This window comes from Paralichthys olivaceus, chromosome 16 (genome assembly GCF_024713975.1).
Source record: "Paralichthys olivaceus isolate ysfri-2021 chromosome 16, ASM2471397v2, whole genome shotgun sequence".
Taxonomy (NCBI): domain Eukaryota; kingdom Metazoa; phylum Chordata; class Actinopteri; order Pleuronectiformes; family Paralichthyidae; genus Paralichthys; species Paralichthys olivaceus.
Window position 1 is genome coordinate 16,594,784 of NC_091108.1, and position 24,771 is coordinate 16,619,554.

Consider the following 24,771-nt stretch of genomic DNA (forward strand, 5'->3'; position numbering starts at 1 on the left):
GCAGCTTCAGCAACAGGCTCATTCACCCACGCTGTAATAAGGAACGATACAGGAGGTCACTGTTTGTCTGCACTAATATCTTGCACAGCCAAATATATTATATATATATATATACTTGTAAATTCACCTGTACTGTTTTTATATTATGGTGTGTTATGTCATATCGTAGTATATGGTATTTTTTCTTTTAAAGGTCCAGTGTGTAAAATTTAGGTGAAAGGGATCTATTGTCAGAAATTTAATGTAGAATGATCCTCATGATGTTTTCACTAGTTCGTTTCATCTAAATTGTATGAATTGTAGTTTTCTTTACCCCAGAAAAGACCCTTTATATTTAAATACTTTATATTTATATGGAGGGGTCCTCTCTATTGAGGAAGCCATGTTTTTTACATTAGTCCAGACTGGACAAACTAAACACCTTCAAGTTTTTATGACAACTGAAGCTTCCACGGGTTCTTTTTCATGTTTGGAAGGAGAGGGTGAGGTGAGGGGTGTTCAGCTGCAACATGCAATTTCAACACTAGATATCACAAAATTCTACACACTGTACCTTTAATATGTCTTCTTGTGTTTTTATTTTCTAATATGTCTTTTTATTATTAGTGTACCTGCTGCTATGACAACTTAATTTCCCCCATGGGGGAATAATAAAGTCATCTATCGATCTCCCTATCTATCTATCTATCTATCTATCTATCTATCTATCTATCTATCTATCTATCTATCTATCTATCTATCTATCTATCTATCTATCTATCTGTCTATCTATCTATCTATCTATCTTTCTATCTATATGTGACTTTGACACTTTGAACATTGTGAGCTCATTTTTTTACCCAAACATGCTGGCCAGAGCTGTACGCCATACGTATGAAGAAAAGAGCACAGAGTCGATGGATTTTAGAGGAAACTAGGGTTTGTGTTGGTCTGCTTCCCCTCTGCAGGTGCCAGCTGTGGTTGTACAGGAGCCTGTGTCCGCAGCTGCAGAATCAGGGTTTCCAGTAAGAAGGAAAAACCTCCCAAGGCCAAGTGCAAAATTTGATCCATTGGTAACTCCAAATCCAACCATGAACCAGATGACTTAAAGTTATTTCTGAGACATTAGCCCATGAAAACCTGTTCTTCCTTTACCAGATGAACGAGGCTTTGAAAGGTTTCAAACTAATTCACGCCTGAAATAACAGGAAGGCAGAAGTGCTGTATATTGTGTTTTTAAAACAATTCAGTGGTTCACCCTTTCCCAGGTGTTCATCTATTTATTCTCCCTCTGTCACAAATACAGCAACTCAGTTTCAGGATGAACAAAGCACCTGGTAATTTAAGAGTATTAATGACACAGACATTGTCAGACCTTGAGAAAGACAAAGAGTGAAAACAAATCTCCTCCACCTCTTGTGGAAATCATATAATTAACAGTATAATGTAAATGAATAAATTCAACATTGTGTATCATTAACAGGCTTGTTCTGTCAGATCCTGCAACACAAGGCTTTATCCATAGAAGATTATACGTCCAGCTGTGGTTTCTGTAAGGATTTTCTTTTCCACATAAACAAACAGAACAGAGGGTTTTCATGCTGTTTAGTGGGATTTAGAAGCATTAAGAGAAACGGAAGACATTGTTGTTTTTCATACAGTCCTGAGCTCCTTCAAGAAACCTGAGGTTGAGAAAAGCAGGGTTTGTAAAAAATAAGTCCATGTACTGTCACGAAAGACGAAAATTAAAACCTTAATTTTTAATCCATAAAAGCCAGGTCTGATTCATCCTCTGGGGACCATGAACGCATGTACAACATTTCAAGGAAATCGATTCTTTTAGTTGTGCAAAAATGTGAAAATTGGTTATAATACAACTCACAAGGAGAGTTGTATAATATCAAAGACTATCTAACATTTCTGTATTACGACAGAGTGCGATAAGACTCAAGTTGCTAATGTTATGCTTCTGCTTTGGCCTACAACCAACAGTTTAATGAATACTAGCAGAAAAGATTGACACTTAATGATATTTACTGACAAAAGAGGATGCTGTCATGAGTGAGAGGGGACCTGATGATTTGGATGTGGTGTTTGGTTTAGTCCTGAGTCTGGAAACAAATTCTGTGCATGTGTTCCTTTAAGAAAAAAGGAAACCCCTTCATTTCCAGTGAAAGACCACTGTGCCATTTCTTCTGAGAAAACCTTTCCTCCACTGTTTTTGCACAGTTTGAGTTTTTATTACTGCAGTTACAGATACTGTAGGAAATCTATTCCTGCTGTGCTTCTCACCTTCGACATACAGTATGTAAGGACACAGGTTGGAACACAATCCCTTATTGCTTGACAGGTCTACCATCAGCCAGACCACATAAGAGTGTCAAGCAGTGATTACACATTCTGACTTCAGGCTCTATGGTAACTTTACATTCTTGGACGGTGATGGTGTTAAACTGCAACAACCACTCGCTGTAAAAAAGGATCCTGAACTTTCAGAACTCTAAATCCTCGACAGTGAGATTGCTGTTTCCAGGAGACGACAGAATAAATCCCCAGCATGTCCACTGTTGAGCAGGAGATATACGGCACAGCAGCTTTAAGTTTCTTTCATACAAACATGCATGTTGTAAAGAAAACAAAGTCTCATCAGCTCCTTTTTCATGTCACACAAAATGTGGGAAAATTACACTGCAAGAAAATGATTAAAACCAGACCCCAATGACTGGTTTGCACAAAATGTATGTTAGTGACCTGGCACCATGCAGGTATAAACATGCAATTACTGAAGACACCCAAAAGAACAATTATAGGCACAATAACAAAACCTCATAAAGACTTTGTTTTCTCAATAATCAATAATTAAAACTGATGGTAAATAAACCAGATTGCTAAACCGAGCATCAAAAAATAAAAAGTCACATGTTTACAAAGATTTACTAATAATTGACCACAGTGGCGTCTGCTTTGCTGCTGCCCACCCCAAATGCCCAATCACAGGGGTTGTTGATTTGTCAACCCCGTCTGTAAAACCCAAAGGGAGTTGTACTTTAAGCTTAAATTGTATAATACTGCAGCATATTATACTTCTGGACATTAACAATGACTTCATTGAGGGCAAACCAAATCAGCCCACACGTCTTTTCCTTTCCCAGAGCTGATATTTTCACAGGTGCTGAATGAAATAAATGTTATTCTGTGGTTTCAGCCCAAACATTCCCTGGCACATTGGTATTATGTTTGTTCTCGTTTCAAGGTGAGCTGCAGATGAGAGTCGCCAGTTTGTCTGTGACACGCTCAAAGTAAACCCCAGCCGAAAATCTAGTTCACTAGAATAATAATGTGATAATAGTATTTTAACAGCTATTTAGAAGGTTTCCCTGATTATTTGAAACAAAATGTACATTTCTCATTATATTTGTTTACTTCTTGATGAGAGCGGCCTTGTTATGAATAAAACATCCTTATATAGGTCTTAATATTAGTAGGATGCTATTTGCACCCATGTGTCTGTAGCTTTGGCAACCATGTTTTTTGTACTTTTTGTACCATGGTTGGCAACATATACCTTTGAGATTCAGGCTCTTTGGACCCCTTCAGTGAAAAGCTTCTGTCTTTCTATAAGTGGTTTATATTGTGAAAGGAACTAACTCTCCCAACCCCAACCTTAACCCAAACCACCATATTTTCCAAGGATGTTTGGTTGTTTAAAACCAAACACATGTTAGTTGCCTTTACATAAACAATCTTAAAAATGTATATTAAAAATTAAGATATGAAGGAAATAAGTCTAAAAAATAAGCCGATATCAAATGTTGGTTTCAAGGAGTCATTTGCATGTGTGTGAAGTATCTGATTTCAACTATAGGTGGCAAATAGATACTCCATTGTAATTACTGCCACATTTAGATGTAATGGTTATTAAGTTATATGACTTTAACTAGCTGAGCTAGCTCTGCAGGACTGTTAGTCGGGGGAGCTGAGCCACCAGGAAAAGTGGCAGTGGAGGCAGAGCAGAGTATTTATAGTTTACATACAGTAAAATTATGGAACACATGGTAAAGGAAAAGCCAATTTACTGTTTAGAGTAGCAGCAGCTATTGGGGGATTTTGGATTCAAAGTTTAGAGGATGAGGTTAAAACGTTAATACAATTTTGTTCTTTGACAGAAATGCTTTTAATGTCCTGTGGGAAAAAGACTTTTATTTAATTGTCCGATATTTTGCTTTTCTTGTACACCCTTTTTGTGTATATATAAAAACTCTGCTTAGTTACAAAGTGCAAAGTCAATAGCAAGGAGAGTCCTTCCCTTCCACACTCCTGAAGAAGTGGCTTGGCTTGGCTTGGCATGGATGCGTATAAACCAAGCCATTGTTGCCATGGCCACAGTAGTGTAGTGTTAACAGCTGACCAGGAAGTTTCTGGATAAGTAGCATGTCATTTCCAACACATGCTGATGTGGTAGAAGAAATTGAGACAAAATGTAAAATGTAAAAAAAAAAAAAAAAGGTTCTTTCTTAAAAGGAGACACAAGGACAGTTTTTTTGGAAGCTGCAAGGACACAATATAGAAACAGCAGAAATATTTTGTCTGTCATCCAACCACATTAAAATGTAATATTGTAATGAGGGTAGATGGGCTGGACATTTTAACATTATATTGCACTTAAATCCAGGTAAGTTTATGCATTTAGATGATTATATGTTGTCGACAGTAGAGCCCTCTGAGTCACAGACAAGTGAAACGCCACTGGCTCTGCACAGACAACAGAAACTGGAGTTTTACTGCTAAAAAACTCAGAGGTAGATGCTGCAAAAATCTTTACGACAAGCAACACAGTACATGCTGCGTAGTTACAGTTCAAAGTCACAAAACTGAAATGTTGAAAAGCACTTCAGATTTCTCATTTGTGTGTACAGTTGAGTTTCACTCAGTTTTAAATGCACTACAGTGTAATACATTTAATACATTAAGTATGTCCAATTTGTTATTGATAATAATGTCAATTTACTCTATAGTAATAGCATGGCACTGTGTTCATTGGTACATTAGATATCAGATATTGGAAATCCTATTTTAGCATCAACTTATCCAAACCAGGGGGTTCAAGCATTTGCATTTGACATTTGCATTGAATGGAGGAAACACGAGAGGTAAGCTATGAGATAAGTTGCACCTTTATATATCCACCATAGGGGAAATTAAAAGTAGCAGCACAAGGGTGAAATAATTAAAAGTAAGTAAAGAGTAAAACTTGAGATTTGCAAGGCTGTTTTTTCTAAATGTGCAATAATAAGTTAAAAGTTGTTATTGTAATTGTGCAATAAATAGTATGTGCAGCATACTATTTTAGCTTGAGCCTGTGGGGACTGCGGCGTTGTGCAGTCTGGTAGCTGATGGCACAAATCCATGAGAGGGGATGTCCGTGTAGTTTTCCTCTCATCTTCTCTGTCACTGCCTCTACACGATCAAGACACAGACACTGTGAGAGAAACTGTGGGGGTGTTCTAGACAGAGTCCAGACAGGTAGGCCACGGTCCAGCAGGAGGTGCGGAGTTTGTGGAGGAATCTCTTTATGGTCTGTGGGAGGAATAAAGATGAAGCCTCCGCCCAATAGGTGGCAGTGGAGCAGCCGCTGAACACTACAGAAGAAGAGAAGGCGGAAGTGATGAAGGGGAACAGCTCCGCAGCTATAAATAGAAGCAGCGTGGCCAAGGACACCGCCACCTCGTGAAAGAGCCCAGAGAGCGGGAGAAACTCCGAAGAGCTCCGCCGCGTGTCACAGTTCAGCCGGTGAGAAGAGAAGGTGAGATTCAGCCGCGACACCGGAGAATTAAACTGTTTAATAAGAGATCTAAACCCGGAAGCACGTGAACGAGCCCGCGTTTTTCTCCGGTAATAATAATAATCGTGACAATGTCGCGTGGTTTCATTTGTCCATTTTGAGTTAGCTGTCAAACTTGAACGTGAAGGATGAGACGCTAACGTCGTGGTGTGGTAGAGTGTGGCGGCGGTCAGGCCACCTTAGTGGAGATGAGGCTCCTCGCCGCTGTCACGTTGCCGATAGAACGGAGCCATCACGACTCGAGGCGGAAGTCACGCACGGCAACCCTACACTGGCCGTGTCCCCGCCAGAGCTGTCAGGACACTGTTTTACTGACCTTGCCTGACAACAGGGACATGCTAACGCTAACCCTGACCTCCAGCCATCACACTGCAGGTGGACATGCAGGTGAAGCTAGCGATGCTACGGGGACGTTAAGCTAACATTTGGTGGGGGAGTGGAACAGGAAATAGGTTCGGTTATGAGTGAGCTGTCATTAACACAGACAGCTGCTTGAATGGACCGTAGCTTTTCCTATATTAAGTATTGTTTGATAAAGCTGAACATTTGCACGGCCTCCATAGCGAAACACACTTGTACTTATTCCTAATGAGTGCTTTAGATTATAGGATATCTTTTCCTAACTTAAGTTTTGTGTTTTCGTCGAAATCCGTTTTTGTTAATGGATGCCTAAATTTCCCTCGGGAGCTATAAAGTATCTCTCTGTCCTTTAATTTTAAGATCAAGTTGCATCCGTTGTATTTTTAACTATGCAGAATTGTAGTTTGGAGTTTTGTAGTTTTTCCTCATTCTAGTTGAGTGAGTGTTAAACCCTATGAGACAAATTGTGGTTTGTGTGCAATACAAATCAAATTTCATGAACATATAGTAAAGTAGTTGTACCTTATCTCTATGCAGTATGTGTGTTCAGAACAGACATGACTGCATTTTTTTTGTACTACTAATACACTAATACATTTATATATAGTGGTTTGAACAATGCTCAAAGACACCTTACATATCGGCTTCCACATCATTCATCACACATTAAAAACAGATCTAAATAGGTTGGCTTCAGTGTCGGTTTAGTCTTGGTCATTTTAGTCTTAGTCATTTTTTACGGACACATTTCGGTTAGCCTCAAGCACAACGGTAAAGAGTGAGCCTGGAAGATATGTACACACCGAAGTCACCGCACCCTTGGGGCAGCAAGGTTTGGCACATTGAAGGAAGACAAGCCACCACAATCTATATCATCGCAAAGATCATTGGCTCGTCTGCGTCGAACACAGCTACGTCCTGTGTTGTAAGTTGTGTGTGTAATTCAGAATCTGCTGCATCACTGGTGCAGGCCCTTGATAAATGGGATTTGCCTGCCTCACTGTTCTACTTCTGCCTGATCTGTTTTTTTCCCCCCTTGAGCTTCTCAGGGCAGTTTTTCCCCAATGTGACTCTCACATGATTTGCCACTACACAATGACTCCGACTCCCCCCACCGACCTCTCTCCCCTTCGCCCCCCTGTTCCCTTTTTCCTCACCATCTTCGTTTCTCCCCCTTTTCTCTCCCCTTACACCGTCACACTGTTCCCCTTTTAACAATTTCCCGCGTCTGCCACAACAAAAATTTTTCCCCCTGGCTAGTTTACAAATTGCTGACTCGGACAATGGTCCGGTGAAACAAATTTGTGAAATTTCTTGTATTTGGGTCGGTTTTATGGTCTTGATTACTGAGGATTTTGATTGCAAGGATAACATTTAAAATAAAGTCCTAAACAAAGAAGAGAAGATGTTACATTTGCATATGACTTTGTTTATCTTTATAATTGCATGTGACAGGTACCATAATGTGTTTTTTCAGTTGCATTTGTGTATAAATTCACTCAAAGCTTTAAAGGAAACACACACACTCATTTTTTTCACTTGCAATTAACTGCCATGTTTTGTGCAATACACTACAATGGGAAGTATGATGCAAGGTTTAACTGCCGAAGACTTGCCCTGTCACCTGGAGGTTATCTGGTTGCCTCTGATCAAATAATAGATGACTGATTATAAACCACCATAATATATTTTACATAAAATATCTGTCTGTACAAATGTTATACAATGAATTATGTGTATTTCCATATTCTCAAATAATTCAACTTAATTTACTCTATTTTTGTTTACATGAGTGCGTATACTGCTCAAAAGAAGTTTTATACATTTCATTTTAATTTCCTTATCAGCTGCGTGTGTTTCAATTGTATGGTATTGGGATGCTTCATGAGTTAGTTGTTGATATGGCTCTTTTTAAAGAAGAGGTGGTTTCTTCTGACCAAATGGTAAATTTGATAAAATCAGGTCCTATTTTATGAATTTTGGTATCAGATCACTCTGGGTGATTTCAAGTGTTGCCAAGCATGTTCTTTTGCGACAACAGCTGAATATTCACAAACAACTTCAGTAAAGTACAGGTGTAATAACAGCCTGACCACTTGCTGATGGCAGAGCCCTTTAGATAAATAGGCTTGGTCCTCATCACCGTAATGATAGCCATCATGATGTTATGCCTTTGGCAAATGTGTCCAAGGTTGCAAGGTAGCTAGTTATAATTGTCATGTAATTTTGTTCTAAGTTGAGATCATTGGGAATTGTGTAGCATCAAATACATGACTGCACATTGCTGTCCTTTCCAGTGAAATAAGTGTGTTTACTCAGTGATGCTCAGTAGTAGTGATTTCATAATGTTAGAACAAAGGTTTCCTTGCCAAATGTTTAGCAACCAAGTATAAAGCAATGTGGTTTTTTTGTTGCTCAAAAGCAACTATTTCCAGTGTCTTATGTTCTTTTGCTTTTATGTTCATTATGGTCTGCAATATTCGTGGAGGAAAAAAAATCCCTATAACAGATGAGCATCCAGGGTGGTTTCACTTTATATTTGAATGGTCTTGATGTATGTAGATGTCCTTATCCTTTAATATTGTGAAGGCCACTTCATGCTGCCCTCCTTTTTTTAACAACGCCATCAAACAGGCCAAGCCAGCTTGACAGTCTTGTTCTTCCCAGTAGGGCGTGACTCAAATGTGCATTTACTATCTTTGTTGCACAGGCATGTCTAAAATTATTAAATGGAGATACAAGTCATATCTCTAAGTCCTAGTTCAGAGAGTGAACATTTACCTGATCAAGGATGCTTCATTTAAAGTATTTACATATACATTATCCAAATGTTTTATATTGCTAATATCCATATGTCTCTCAACTAAAAGTTCACATAAGCTGATTAAAGTATTAGCTCTGCTAAGGCCTGGCATGTTTGGTATGTAAGATTATAGACATAGTTCTGTTCACCTTTGAGAACAATTAGCTTTACAAAGCAACTAATCCTGGCCTGATGCCACTTTTTAAAATCTCTATTGGTGAATGTCTTCAGGTTGTGCTGAAAAGTAGGCTTATGTGCTAGCAATCTTCTTTGTCCATAAACTAGTTGTAGTTAACTTTAGTTTGTGACCTTCATAGGTTATGCTTTTTTGAGTTCAGGCTGTCTGAGGGCAAGCCATGTTCTAAAGTTAGCCGTGTGTCATGATACCTAGAATAGCCAAAATGTTTTGTGAGGCAAAGTAATTGTCTTGCCAGGTTCCACCAATCCAGCGCACTCATTTGCCTGGAGCGAAAGTTTAGGCTTAGTATTTATGTGTTTTTGGAAGCATGTTGTTGGGAGCTCATCAAGGCTATTTTCTGGCTCTGCTTTTAGGGGTGGGAATGTCTGCATGAGGGTTTGTGTCCCCTTTGGCATTTACCCACACAAGCTTTCCTCACGCAATGTCCAGTTTGGGATCTCCTTCCAGTGGAGCTGGCAAATTGGACCAGAAGGGTCATTAAGAATTTTTCTGTTTGGCTGCACAGCACACATCATAATCAATGCGATTATTATCAATTGTGCCTCTTGTTTAGCTTAACCTCTGTTCCATTACTTTGTTTTACATAGAACAGGTAATTACAGAATCTATTTAACAGATCATGCAACATATTTGGTCGTGAGCCAAATTTGACACCCTTTTAAGCATGTCGGTTTTGCTTGGTCCTACTGTCAATGAAACTGTTCTCAGTAACTGATTCAGTCCAAAGTTTAACTGGTTTAATCCCTGAAGCCATATACTTCTTGCATACAAGATTAGTTAAACGCTGTGGGATTAACCTTCTTTAGGGTTTGATAAGACATGGTTTGTTTTTGAGAGGTTTTGTTCTTTTCTGAAGGTCAGACAGGGCAGAAGAAGTCATGTGAGCTTGGTCAGTGAAATCATCCGGTCTGCTCACTACAACTGGGTTTAGGGTCAGATAAAGATTTCTTCTTTTACAGCATAAGGAGTTGACATACTGCCATCTTTTCACGGAAACACCTTTTTTAACCGGCATATGGTTAAAAATGAGAAAATCCCTTAAATGCATTGGTCTAACTTGTTTTGTTCTTTGGTGACAAGAACAAAACAAATTGCTTCAGGCAAGAGTTTAGAAACTCTTCGCATAATTTATTTAGCATTATGTACTGGCATTCCCTCAGAATATTTAAGATCAGGTTTATAAAAAGAAATGATGCAGGTGACATGTCAATGAAATCACATAATGTCTAATACTGAACTTGACATTCCGTAGGGTGCATACCTACACAAATAGTCCCCTTATATTCAGTCAAGCTGCACCGAATTGCACACATAGCAATCAGTTACCTAAATGTGAATGAATAATTCCCTGGGAAATCAGTGAAAATGTGAAAATCTTGGGATGCTAAAGAAAGTGATAAAACATTTCCTAGATCTGCGCCCAGTTCCTGATCTGCACCAAAATCTGATGGGTTCTTCTCTGACCCCTAAAGTAACCTCTCCACAAGTTTTGTGGTATATGTCCTGTAGTTTTTGTGTAATCTTGCTTAAAAACACACAAACTGCTTTCAAACATGCATTCGACTCCTAATGTTCTCGTGAATTTGTGAAAGTTTTTAGATTAACTTCAGGGGTTAATATGGTTCTATGATAACTTTCTTTGATTATATTTGCTATATGCTTGATGTATGATTAGACATTACACTGTACATTTAAGTAACAACAAAAACATTTGGGGTTATATTAAACTTTTGAATTGTAGTGTATTATTTCTGTAAGCACTGTAGACATGTATCATATATGAAAGCAAACAGGTTAGGATTATTATTATGTTATTGTATCATAAATGCTTTGCAATACTTATGACCTCATCTGACCTTCCATATTTGAAGCACCATACACAGCAGGTCATTCTCCTGAGGACTCTCAGATGCATGGCTCTTATTCCACAAGTTGTGCATTATCATATTTAAGAAAATATACAGAAGACTTGTATTTCAGTTCTTGCTCTCCTGTTAAGCTGAACCTTACTTTGTTTGGCTTGAGGCTTGAGCTGAAGCTTGTGGGAAGCTAGTTATTCTGTTATTGTATTCTTCTGGTGATAGAGTTCACATGGCATGGAATCTGTGTTGACCTGTGCAGGACACTGGTCTTTTGTCTGAAGAAACAGTGCAGTCTTTCTAGTTAGAAGCAAAGAAGGGTGTTTGGCCAATAGGTTGGATGTGATATTTGGACACCCGGTTCCACAAGTGAAATGGTAACACAATGTTTTCTGTAATGATGTAAAGCCTTCATGTAATACTCATGAGTGTTTAATTTAGTTTGAAATAGTAATTCTTGTTAGATTTGAATGTGGCTGTTTAAAAGTCATTATTTTATAGCCACTACACAATTCTGACTTTTTTGTTTGCATCCCCTTTCAATATCCTGTGAAGCAGCAATGGACCAGGCAAGGACAAAGATATCCAAACTTGTGAGTATTTGAAGTCTAACTGCAACCCAAATCCTAAAATCTATTTATCTAAATACATTTAAGTCATTTTAATCATTTGTACCTCTTGCCTTTTTTGAATGTGAAATGTCTGTTTGGCTGGTGTTAATCGTCTTTGCAGCATGACATCTAATATTACCAAATGCATACTTGTTGTTTTTTAATTGGAAATTCTTTAATCCTTGTGAATTCTCATAACTGCAGACTCGATGGGTTGCCAACTTGTGTAAGATGCTTGCAAGCAGAATGCTTAGGTTTTTGTATTGTTTACAAATTAAGCCCTCATTTTTGCTAAAAATGATCTGTCTAAAGTAGTGTTTTCTGTCTAACTGTCATGAAACTAGTAACTTAAGAACAGACTAATTTTCAGCCAAGCGCCTCATATGATATACTGTAGTTGAACTGAAGAACACAAAGCCTCATGCTAATATGAACTCAAGTGTTCCCACAATGTCAACTATACAACAAAATTAACTTGATTACTTCCTCTGACAGCTTTTTAAAGAAAACTGACTGAAATAACATATTTGCAAGAATGTGAAAGTTTTTTTGACAAATTGCTGTGTCTCAGCAGCAATTTGCTTGTAAAAAATTGTTTATTTTGAATATTTAAAGACGGGAGTGGTTTCCCATTTTCCGTTCTGCAGGTCCTCCCAGTTTTTAAGCTCTCAGAATGATGTTGCAATAGTTTTTGTTATGCAATTTGGCTTCTCAGAAGGAAGCTGCAATAGTTTTTGTTATGCAATTTTGCTTAACGTTCAATATTTGCAGATATCTTTTTGTGTTCATATTGGAACATGATGGTTTTGCGCTTTTGTAAATAGTCTAAGCTCTTAAGTGTTAGCAATACTGATAAGACAATTTACTGTTTACGTCAAGTGTTATCATACTGTGGAAAAAAAAATAAAGGAGCCTATGCGCACTACAGGATGATTTAAATGTGTCACTTTGTTTAAACTAAAATCAAAGCTAGCGAAAGGGAAAAGATGAAAGTGAAATGAAAAAATCTATTTTGAGTTTTTTGGAAAAAAGAACTGTTGAAACAAAATCCATTAAGTCTAACTTTAACTGTTAATCTTTTTTTTGGTGGTACTTACATAGAGGCTCTGAGTCTGTTTTTCCTGTATATACATGGTCAGATGATTCATCGGACAGGTCTAAAAGATAAATTGAAGTTCTTGCTAAATCAACAAAGCGACTAATGTAATCCATCAACTTATCAAATAAACCTGAACAAAGGGTATATTAGCATTAGTAAACCCATTCGCTACAACTTAGAAATCCTTTTGTCCTAAGTGTGGCTTATTAGAAATTCCGAATAGCTTATGTTACAACGTTTTAAGGATGAATATTTGTTAAACCTTCAAACCCATAGAAACATATTTCCTTGTCATCTGAAGCCAATCAATATATCACAAAATTCCATTGATCATTGAATCCATCTTTTGTCAACATAGTTTTACTTAAATTCATTACTCTTGACTTTTTCTGCCATTACAGCTTAATGTGGAGCCACACTCCTACACACGCTTCAACCTGACGCAGAACATGGAAGGTGACACCAGCCAGGTGGAGATGAAGCTGTCTTCTGACATGGATGAGGAAGTTGGGGGAAATGGAGTTGGAGACCATCTCAATCACAACTCCCCCCACAAACCCTACATGACTCAAAGGTTTAGACGCTCACCTAAGAACCTCTGCTTCATGGCAGCTGCAACCCTTCTCATCTTCATCATCGGTAAGCAGGGTTGTTGAATGAATGAATGAAGAATCTTTCATTAAAATTTCCGCAGTGATTACTGACTGATAAATATTGGTCTGTATTTGTGTTATTGGAATGTCAATTTATTCATATAGCACATATAAGACAACTTGGAAGACAGTATGTCTTTCCCAATCTATGCTTTGTGCACGGTTGTGGACAAAGTTATGCTTTTGTTCTCTGTTATCGACTGTCTTTTGGTAAGGTTGTTCCTTACTTGCTGCCACTGCGTCTTTCAGGGTACTTGATTGGCTACCTGGTCCATCGAAAAAAGGACTTTCCCAGCCCTCCAGTTCCCTCAGTCCGTAATCAAGTGAGAGATTCTCCTGTAGCCTACGAGACAGGTGCTGCCCCCCTCATGGACTGGGATGATGTCAAAAGCCTCCTGGCTCAAAAACTCAGTGCATCCAAATTTGAAGGAGCCTTTAGGTAAATCTAAATCCCTGCACACTGCCTGCAGAGTTTGTGAGGCCCTGTCTGTGTCTTTACAAAATGGCCACTCACGGATATTTTCTTTATTTGTATTATATCGTAATAATTAGTTTTTCCACTTTTTGCAGTGAATATTCCAGTAACAGCCACCGTGCTGGTTCTGCTGGTGATGAATTGCTTCGGAACAAGGTGCTCAATAAGTTTACAGAATACAGGATGGACCCCTGGTCTGATGTGCACTTTGTTAAGGTCCAGGACCCCCCAGCTTCTGGCTTCAACAAATTTGTTTTCAAGGAAGGGCCAGAGGAGCATCCAGAGGGGTTCCTGTCCTACAGTGCCACTGGAAACGCAAAGGTGAGCTACACGCTAAATTAAGTCAGGAAAAAATGTATTAATTAAGAAAAATGCACTCATTGATTTGTTTGTGTTTTTGGTACAGGGTACTGTTGTGTATGCACACTACGGACAGGAAAATGACTTGATGAGGCTGAAGGACAGTAACGTTAACCTGAGTGGCAAAGTTCTGCTGGTCAGAGCTGGTCATATCAGTTATGCTGAGAAGGTGGGTGGTTTCAGCAAGAAAAATTAGTTTAATTTGATGCAAATTCTAGACTTCATCTTTTCCATATCAAGAAGAAATAATTATTGAATTATATTATGAAAATTGTGTGAATATGTAAAGTTAATTTTCCATCTTTTTTGTTTTTGCTTACAGGTAGCCAATGCTGCAAAAATGAGTGCCTCTGCTGTGTTAATCTACGCAGACCCCACTGATTACAGTATTGGAGACAAGACTCAGCTCTTTGGACATGTGAGTGATGACATTTCAGAAGTATGATGTTCGAAAATAAGATCCAGAAACATTTAGATTTAGATTCTTGTGTTCATACGGTATTATACAATATATATTTATAGGTACCTTATGGAGGATTTCACTTTTGCTGGTGGCCAGCAATACATTGATATATGGGTTCTAGAGCTTCATGATATTTGGAAAATATGCGATGTTTTTTAATACTGTGATGGCAGTATGACTTGTGATAAATAAACAAATGCTCAAGTATATGGTGTTTAAGTCCTTCTGCTTTGGTTTCACTGAAACTGAGAAGCAATATTTCCATTCCAATAACGGTAAATATAATGGTTTTATTGAATAAATTCCATCTGGCCATGGACCCAGGGACAGCTCCACTAAGATCTGATCAAGAGTGGTCAGCTCTAAGTACACATGTACACATCTAGCAATCTAAATTCGATGTGTGGCCTGTGATCAGATTTATTGTTCGCAAAGACTAAATGATAATTTTTGGTGACAGTGTTTATGTGCTGGCGTGAGAGAGGGATGAGTAAGGAGAATCCATGATCTACGTGCAGCTTTGCTATTAGAAGACATTTTACATATTAGGAAAGAAATGGTAATCATTATGTGAAGGACAGTGTTAATATTGTGGTTTCTACAAACAAATCACTGTTTGGACACTGAGAAGAGTAAAAAATACTTAGATGCATTGCTAACTGTAGCAAGTCAGACAACAGCAGCTGAGTAGGCATTCCTTCAGTGTGGCCCAGAATGCATTTCAATCACACGGCAAAAAGAAAATGGCCACATACATCTCACACCACTGCCAAAATGCATTCGGGTGCATTCAACCCGGGGTGTGGTGCTGACCCCTCGGGAGCTGATGACCCAGACTACCTTTAAAGTGATTAGATCTCAGGACGGATCAAGGACACTTCTTTTTGTCTGTCACAGGTCCACATGGGTTCTGGGGATCCCTACACCCCTGGCTTCCCCTCCTTCAACCACACCCAGTTCCCCCCTGTCGAGTCTTCAGGCCTACCAAAAATCTTGGCTCAGACCATCAACCTAGCCATGGCTACGAGAATTCTAAGGTAAGGTGCATATGGACCATCTGAAACACTATCCCTAAAGAAATGGAAATCTTGAAAGGTCATCATGAATGTTGTGCCTTTTAAAATACTGTGCTTGCACTCAAAATTTTGTTTTAGGTAGCTTTCACAGTGTCTATTCTGTATGTCCTACAGGCAGCTGGGGGGTCAGGCTACACCGGTACAATGGGGATGCTACCACAAACTAGGAAATGAGAGCGATGTCATTACTTTAGAGGTCAACAACGTTCTTGCTGAGAAAAAGATAAGTAACGTCTTTGGCGTTATCAAAGGCTTCGTGGATGCAGGTAAAATAAGATGCTCTCTGAAAAAGAAATACTGTTTGTTCACTGAAAATAATGCAAGTGATGAGTCTTCCCATTGTCTTAAAAAATATATATATATTTTTTCAAATGTAGATCGGTATCTGGTCATTGGTGCACAGAGGGATGCATGGGGTCCAGGTTTTGCTGCATCAACCGTTGGCACCAGCGTCCTTGTTGAGCTGGCTCGTGCAATCTCAGACATGGTGAAGAATGGTAAGTCTCTTGTGGCTGCAGATGTAACATTTCATATGAAATGTTGAGATTTTGACCCAAAAGTAGTATTTATTAAATGGATGTGCACTTAACGTTCAGATCAGATCCTGCCTAATGCATATTATGGAGCTGGTAAAGAAACCCCTTGGAAGTAGAGTAAAAATAGAGCAGATCCCAAGCGAAACAAAATTACTCTATTTGTTAACATGCGTTTTTCATCCACTTTCACAGATGGATTCAAGCCAAGGAGGAGCATTGTGTTTGCTAGCTGGAGTGCAGGAGAATATGGGAGTGTTGGCGCCACCGAGTGGTTGGAGGTAAGAATTGAATGAAGAGTTTTGTGACCTCTTTTAGCAGCTTTTATGTAGTAATCATACTGAATGTGATTGTACTTCATTTGTTTTTCTTTGTTGATCTAGGGTTACATGGCCACTCTGAACATGAAAGCTTTCTCCTTCATCAACCTGGATGGGATTGTAACAGGTATTTATCTCCGTAATCAGGTTCTTATTACCTTGTTTTTAGCTACATAGTACTACGGGACAGATTACCACACGACTTAGAAGAAGGATGTTGTATTGGTCATTAGTGGATCAGGGGAGGATCCAAATTAAATTGCTTTCTATAACATTGTGACATGTTTTTTTTTCATCAATTTAACAAGGAATAATTTATGTATCTTGAGGGGAAAAAATCAGGCACATTTAGGGGGACTGGTATCTGAGTATGTGCAGCTTGAGTGACTTTAAGAGGGAGTTATACACTCTTCTAATAAGATAAGATTTTTTCCATATCTTCCTATCGATATCGTTCCTGGATATAAATTAAAGGTTCAGTGTGTAAGATTTAGGTGAAATGGATCAATTGGCAGAAATTGAATATAAAATAATCCTAGTGATGTTTTCACTGGTGTTTCATCTAAATTCTACGAATTGTTGTTTTCTTTACTACAGAATGGGCCCTTTATATTTAAAAATGTTATATTTACATTGAGGGGGGGGGGGGGTCCTCTCTGTGGAGGCTGTCATGTTTTTTTTTACTGTCGCCCAAACTGGAAAAACAAGTGACCCTGCTCCTCTGATGTTTTCTAATCACTCACACGTTCATATTTATGTTCCTGGATAAACGGGGCGTCGCTGCTTCTGCAACAATTCAGTTGCGTCATAATATGCGGGAAGAACTCTGTCTTGTGTGTGTCTGCTTGCCTCTGCCCCCACTCACACATGAACTGATAATCATATGTATCTAGTTATTAATCGATGATGTTGGATCATGTCTCCAGATCGTTTTTTTGTGCATAATGTCACCCCTATGCAGCAGCCCAAACATTAGTGCTGTTCCTGCTTCATGCTGTGCGCGTCAACCTAACCCGACGTAGCTGTTACTCTATTCCAGTCACACGATTGGTTTGGTGCGGTGCTATTCTCATTGGCTGTTTGTGTTGTCTGTTAAAACATGAACAGAATGAGTTCTATGGACATTATATCGATCATGTCTTAAATTTCTACAGAGAAAAAGTTGTATCAAGATAATTATTGCTATCGTTTTATCGCCCAGCCCTAAAGGTCCCCATATCTGAGATTGACTTATGTAAGAGCAGTTTAAATCAGTCCAAATGACAATTTAAAAATATGATAAAGGGAATGCGAGTAAAAACAGTTGTATACCAAATGCTCAATATTAAAGGGCTGAGGAACACAGTCGATGACTAGCTGCTGAACATAGCGGCGCCTTTAGCAGCTAAAGGTCCACACATTTCCCTTAGGAGTAGGTAGAGACTACAAGAGTGAATATTTGACTTGACGCAAGTGAAGAATGTTGCTCTGTTTCTGCTGGATGTGTAAAAATGACTGAATGAAATTGTTCTTCTCCAGGTCGCAGTGGATTTAAAGTAGCAGCCAGCCCCTTGATGCACAGCCTGATTGAGAGGATGCTGACAGAGGTAAACCCTCTCACGAGGACTTTGAATGAATCAAATTTCAAGGGGCATATCTCACAAGCCTGCAGTTTTTGTTCAGCAAAAATAAATCCATATTTCAATGTTTTTTCAGTGTTGAGATAATGTACATATACAATTGTTTGGTCCTCAGGTGGATGGCCCAAACAACGATGGCTCTCTCTTTTCTCAGTTTGCAAAAGGCAACTGGGACACAAATATGTAAGTCTGATCAGGGTGTAGCATTCCCATGCAAAGGTTTTTTTTCCTTATCACATCCACACTGGGATGTTAAAGGTAGCTTTCATAATCTATGCTCGCTAATGTCCACTACTTAATCTTCTCTGTCATTTGTTTTCCAGTTTGGAGCCTCTGAAGATGGATAATGCTGCATATCCCTTCCTTGCCTTTTCTGGCATTCCCTCGCTCTCATTTAGATTTGCCTCTGGTAGCGAAGTAAGTCATGCTCGACTAAAATAAACATATTGTATCTATAACCCAGGTCAACCTTGTAAATTTTCCTTCTCAGGTCTACCAGTATTTTGGCACAATGCTGGACACCCAGGAAAAATTGAACCTCGCCACCACCAACCAAGTCCCTCAGCTGGCAGAAGTAGCAGCCCGATTCGCAGGTCACATAGCGCTGAGGCTGGTCCATGATCATCTGTTGCAGATGGACCTGTTGAAGTACAGCAGGAGCATACTTTTTCAGGTGTCGCAGATCAAAGTGAAAGTCGGAAATATTCAGAGGGTGAGTTTCCAGTTATTATAATCATGCAAACTAATAACACTTAATCCCACTAAGACCTGAGGCATTGAATAAAAATGCACAAACCCTGAAACCTGAGGGTTTTCTGAAGACGTTGCTGACGTTTACGAAAGCTATAATTTCTCCACCTCGGAAGCAGATGGATATTTAAAATAAAATGTAAATAAAAAAACTTTTGATAACTTAAACATTTGGTTTCATTGCAAATCATTGCCCTTTCCATAAAGTTTGCTCAATTCTTCAATATCACTCCCATATCTTAAATCATAAGCCATTTTCTGAAATGCAACTTTAAAAACTCTTGTTGGCTTAGGCGCACTAACAAATAAACAAAGTACAGTTCTCAGTATGCATTTTACCTTTCCAACAAGTATTTCATTAAAACGATGATATTGTGGATGAGATGCCCATGTTGCATCCAGCTTTAGAGATATATACATATGTATATGTTGATTCTGAAGGTGTTTATACTGGCAGAAAATCTCAACTGCTCTTAAAGGTGTGTGTATATATGCAGACGTCACATCTGATCTTAATAGGTTATGGGCAAGTTGTTGAAGAAATAAAGGTCAACTTGGCTTAAAAAGACAAATAAAGAAGCATTTTAACATTGTGGATGTTGTCTTCCCAGATGAAGCCCCAGGTGTTGCCCAAGTCCCTGACTGTAAAGTGGTTGATCACGGCCTCAGGCTCCTTTAACCGTGCCACGCAGAAACTGGCAAAAGACATCGACAACAGTGACCTGAATAACATTGAGAAGTGCCGCATCCTCAATGACCGCATAATGACGGTAAGACTGCTATAGTTCAGGGCTCATTAAAGATTTCTGGAGCTCTTCATAAACATGGTGGCATATACCCCACAAAGCAATAACATGTGGGTAAAATTTAGTCAAGAGCTGACAATAATTTTTGAACTGATAATGAAAATGCAAGTTAGAGGGTTGTACTTTCATTTTTGTTCCAGACAAATAGTTCTAGCTGTCACAGTTCCTGTGTGGCAAAAAACATTTCCTTCTTAGCTTCACTGCTTCTTTAGTTTTCTCTAACTGAGTTAGGCAAAATTAGTCCAGTGATTTTGAAAAACAAAAACATTGAACATCTCCTCATTGTCCCGTGTTTCTCTGCTTGTTTCTGTAGGTGGAAAGGAACTTCCTGTCGCCCTACGTGTCTCCCACAAACAGTCCTTTCCGCCACATCCTCCTGGGCTCTGGTGCACACACTCTCGCAGCTCTGTCCAACCATCTCGATATCCTCAGGACCGACAGCCCAGAGGGGGACGCCGACCTGTTTCGCCACCAGTTTGCCCTGGCAACCTGGACCATCCAGGGCTGTGCCATCTCACTAGCAGGGGACATCTGGGCCTTAGAGAAAGAGATCTAAAAAATTAATCCTCCCTTGTTCATGGTTTGGACCTCTTCACAACTAGCATCGTGAAAACCAGTAGGCTGTTACAAGTCACCGACAGCCAGTTACAGCTTTTTGAATGAGTATTCTTAGGAATTGATAAAAGCGAAGCAGTTGCTAAATGGATACCATTTCAGTCATCACCTCTGTTACGTAATTTTCAACATTTCAGTGATAATCTGCTTCGTCTCCCTTTTAATTTCCCATTAAGCCATACGAAATTATACAGCAGCCTTCCGCCTTAATATTTAAGTTCAGTAGGTCCATTTTTTTCCCCACACTGCGGAGAGAGATTTTTTTACTTCAACATGTGGTACTTGAATACCACAATCGTCAATACGTTGGTGCTAATAACGGCTTCCTTTTTAAATTCCCACATTATGTGGCAGTACTACTTACATCGGTGCATGTAGATGTAGTGACAGCGATTCATTTTCAGCACAGTATTGGGTCATAATCACATGAATGACTGTGATAACCAGCTTTAGAGGTTCATGCAACATAAAAGTTCAGTACAATACAATAAGCTAATGAGTTTACATTGCTCTTTGGAACCTGAGCTGGGTTGTTGGTAGCTATAATTTCATACTGTGCTGAAATCTGAGGTCAAAATTGATTTACAGTAACACTGCAGAACAAACCTAGAATATTTGGGAGAATCCACTTTGGTTGCTGCCAGTTTCCAACAATCAAGCTGCATTAATCTCAAGTCCTCATTCATATGTTCCACCTCCTGACGTGAGAGCAAATCTGCCTTTTTAAAAAAAAAAAAAAAGCAAAGGCGAAGGTCTCCAACCACGTGGCACTGAAACAAAAACCGTATGTCTATTTATTTTGTTATTTATTTATCAGTGGCAGGGATCACTATAAATATATCTATTTTTTTTAATTGCGTTTTATAAATAAAATGAGTAATTATCGGGAGCAGTGTCTTCCATAATTATGACAGTAATACTGTCGAAATGACAAAAGCAGCATCTGCTAACAGAAGTGTTCATGTTGACCGACGGCCGGTACTGCACACAACATTCTGACACCTTGTAGAGAAGAGTCTGATTTTCAAACATAACTGACATGACATGACAAATGTTACATCTGGGCGTCCTGGCAGTGCTGCGTCTTTGGTACATGCACACTTCTTGTCCTAACATTATCGGGAGCAGTGTCTTCCATAATTATGACAGTTATACTGTTGAAATGACAAAAGCAGCATCTGCTAACAGAAGTGTCCATGCTGACCGTACAGACGGACCACACTGCACACGACAATAATCGGACTCTTCTTAGCAAACCTGTTCAGTTTGCAAATACATAATGACTCTGCATTGGTCAAACATCACAGCTGATCTCCGGTCAGTGCTTGGTCTTTGGTACATGCACACTTCTTGTCCTGACAACATTATCGGGAGCAGTGCCTTCCATAATTATGACAGTAATACTGTTGAAATGACAAAAGCAGCATCTGCTAACAGAAGTGTTCATGTTGACCGGCGGCCGGTACTGCACACAACAACATTCTGACACCTTGTAGAGAAGAGTCTGATTTTCAAACATAACTGATACTGGTTTGGTCAGACATGACAAATATTACATCTGGGCGTCCTGTCAGTGCTGCGTCTTTGGTACATGCACACTTCTTGTCCTAACATTATCGGGAGCAGTGTCTTCCATAATTATGACAGTTATACTGTTGAAATGACAAAAGCAGCATCTGCTAACAGAAGTGTTCATGCTGACCGTACAGACGGACCACACTGCACACGACAATAAGACATAATGACTCTGCATTGGTCAAACATTACAGCTGATCTCCGGTCAGTGCTTGGTCTTTGGTACATGTACACTTCTCGTCCGGCGTTATCGGGAGCAGTGCCTTCCATAATGTGGGGTAAAAGGTAATTCTTACCTACCAGTGTGTGTCTGTATCGGAGGCAGTGCCCTCCATATTTCACTGTAGGGGTGGATGTTTTATTATCGGGAACAGTGTTTCCCATAATTTGTGTATATATTGCTACACAATGCACATGTGGTCTGCAAGTTTTGATCCCTTCTTTGCTGTAATGTTATTTCCTCTCAGACTGCAGCGTACAGTTTCTGCTCACAGATAGTGTGATGACATTTCATCAACATCAGCGCTTATTCAAAAATTCCATCTATCTTATTTAGTAAGTAAATCGAACTGTACGTCAGTTCTGGGTTTCTTTGAGCTTTTTGTCTAATTTTTAATCGCATGTATTTTTTGTATGGACGTGATTAATTGACACAAACCTGTGTGGGGCAGCTGGGCTTAGTCGTGTGGTTCAATACTTGCAAGAAAACATGGCCACTCTGCAAATATGAGAGTTGCTCTTAATTATTAAGTCATTGTGAAAGTACATTCTATTTTATTTGTTCATTCTTGTTAAGCGATTTCCTCGTGCCTTTTTTTTTTGTGATTGCATTGTTGAAGTTTCAACACAAACAATACTAAAAGGTGTTTCGGCTTGTTTTTGTTTAGTTTTGACATTTCTGTATTTTCTTATTTTCCTGTTGACTAGAATCAAACGTTACTGGTGTTAATGCCTGTTATGATACAACACCTTTAGATTAAAAACAAGGTTACACGATGGATGAAAATTAAAAAAAATCTTGGAAGAGAAATCAATATTAATGTTACACTGAATGTTACAGTAGTTGATATGGTTCTTCTTCCTTCAGCGGCTAAATCTGGTCAGAGCATTATTAATTTAGTGCTTTCTTTATGCAAACCTCCTGATGTCATGCCTTTATAGAAAAACCTGTTTTAGTTCAGAAGCCATTTAAAAATGATCTTATGTGAGTGATAATCTGATCTGCTGGGCTGGAATGAGGCACATGGATGAGGAGGTTGCAGTTCTAATGCGCTTTTTCTGCTAAATTTGTTTCTGTTTATTTGGAGTGGCATTCCTAATTCTATTCAACTTGGATAAAGGTTTGAAGGTGTTTAAAATAAATGTGCATTGTTTCCCATTCACATTGTATACAATTCTGCTTAACTTTTTTTTGCAATAAACAATCATGTCACATCTGTTGAGCTGTGGTTTGATTATTAGTTTACACATTATCTTGTAGATTTACATGACTATAGGTTGTTGATGACTGAATATAAATCACTTTAAACCTTAATTAATTGGTTACTTTACAAAAAATGTAGGTGTTTAATGCAAAATTAAAATTGGAATATGTTAAATCTTAAAAAGAAACTGCATGACCCATTGTACAGACAAGAAACAAATGAGTTATTTAATATAAATTCACTGCAACTCTTGATGCCATCACTCCCATAGCATATAGTGTTTGCTTGTTACGGTAAAGCTAAAGTTACACAGCATGTATTTTCAGTTTTGTCTGAAAAACTAAACATGTGGGGGGGGCTTCTTTCAAAGTGCTATGTAGAGTTCATCATATTGATAAATTATGCAGTTTTTTGATTTTCAAATGATCGGCTAAGATGTGTTAACACTCAATACTCCTTATTGTGCTTACTGCTGTGATGACTGCATGAGGAACGTTCAGAGAATATAGTTGTAGGGACACTTTTTGACCACACGATGGGCTCAGAGTTAATGTTATTGTTACATTTTGGGCTCCCACTATACTGAGCTATTGATACTTGAATAGGAGGTGGTCATCTGATGGTCTGAAACCTTTTCCTGTCATAAATCTTGAAAAGGTTCTGTGAAGGGGCAGTAATTAGTATCACACTAGTTGTTCTGCAGTTTGAAAGTTTATAACCTCAGTAATTCTGGTCTGCTTGGTGAAAGAGCAGCCAATATTCTGAATTTAACATGTCTGAATACTTGCTACAAAGTTGTGTCAGTTGAGGCTGCAGCCACCAAGTGGAGTAATATGGCAAAATGGTTGCATGTCCCTTTAAGAGTGGGCTGATACCCTGAAAGTGCACCAGAGATGTGATAGAAGCAAAGATGGCTCACTTCGCTGCTGATTCTTGCTGCCACAAGGACATGCAGAACACAGACTTGTACCAGGACCTCCTGGCAAAGGTTAGCTGTGGGAGGTGAACACTGAATTTACAATAGTTTTAGTGTTTTTAGTTTGACAGACCTGTTATGCTGAGCTGCTGCAGTGTGAACAGTGTTGTTGACTGTTGATGATGGTGTTTATTAAGAAGATGGTTGTACTCCCTTGAGACATGATTTTCTCTTTTACCTGTTTGTCCAACATTCAGTTTCGTCCTTGAGGGATTAATCAAGTCTTCTACTGTATCATATCATATTATACTTGTATCGTGCTTGCATCGTATACAAGTATTTATATATGTTATGATACATTTGACCTTTATCAAAAAACTGCAGTTCCTACAACTTGGATATTGCATGTAAACAAATTCTCTAACTGCTATGGA

The 24,771-nt window shown here is 38.8% G+C and overlaps 1 protein-coding gene across 3 annotated transcripts; it reads left to right on the forward strand.

Annotated features, from left to right (window-relative positions):
- The first annotated feature begins 5,628 nt into the window (after nt 1-5,628).
- Nucleotides 5,629-23,431, forward strand: LOC109641300 (transferrin receptor protein 1). Of its 3 annotated transcripts, none has more exons than XM_069511924.1 (18): nt 5,629-5,782; nt 11,601-11,635; nt 13,154-13,391; nt 13,655-13,844; nt 13,976-14,201; nt 14,287-14,409; nt 14,563-14,658; nt 15,601-15,740; nt 15,894-16,045; nt 16,157-16,276; nt 16,508-16,593; nt 16,696-16,759; nt 18,151-18,218; nt 18,367-18,434; nt 18,575-18,668; nt 18,742-18,963; nt 19,613-19,771; nt 20,121-23,431. In XM_069511924.1, exons 2-18 carry the CDS (start codon nt 11,603-11,605, stop codon nt 20,361-20,363), a joined length of 2,322 nt encoding a protein of 773 aa, XP_069368025.1. In that variant the 5' UTR covers nt 5,629-5,782; nt 11,601-11,602; the 3' UTR covers nt 20,364-23,431. The 3 variants fall into 3 exon arrangements, with proteins under 3 accessions (XP_069368025.1, XP_069368028.1, XP_069368026.1); XM_069511925.1 differs by having other exon boundaries at nt 5,681-5,782; nt 11,598-11,635; XM_069511927.1 differs by lacking the exon at nt 11,601-11,635 and having other exon boundaries at nt 5,651-5,782.
- The last annotated feature ends 1,340 nt before the right edge of the window (nt 23,432-24,771 follow it).

Excerpts from the sequence above, each read along its gene's own strand:
- LOC109641300 (XM_069511924.1), top strand. The coding sequence starts at position 11,603 with ATGGACCAGGCAAGGACAAAGATATCCAAACTT. Across the intron at positions 13,392-13,654 it reads CCTTCTCATCTTCATCATCG|GGTACTTGATTGGCTACCTG; the intron begins GTAAGCAGGGTT and ends TGCGTCTTTCAG. Across the intron at positions 15,741-15,893 it reads ATGGCTACGAGAATTCTAAG|GCAGCTGGGGGGTCAGGCTA; the intron begins GTAAGGTGCATA and ends TATGTCCTACAG.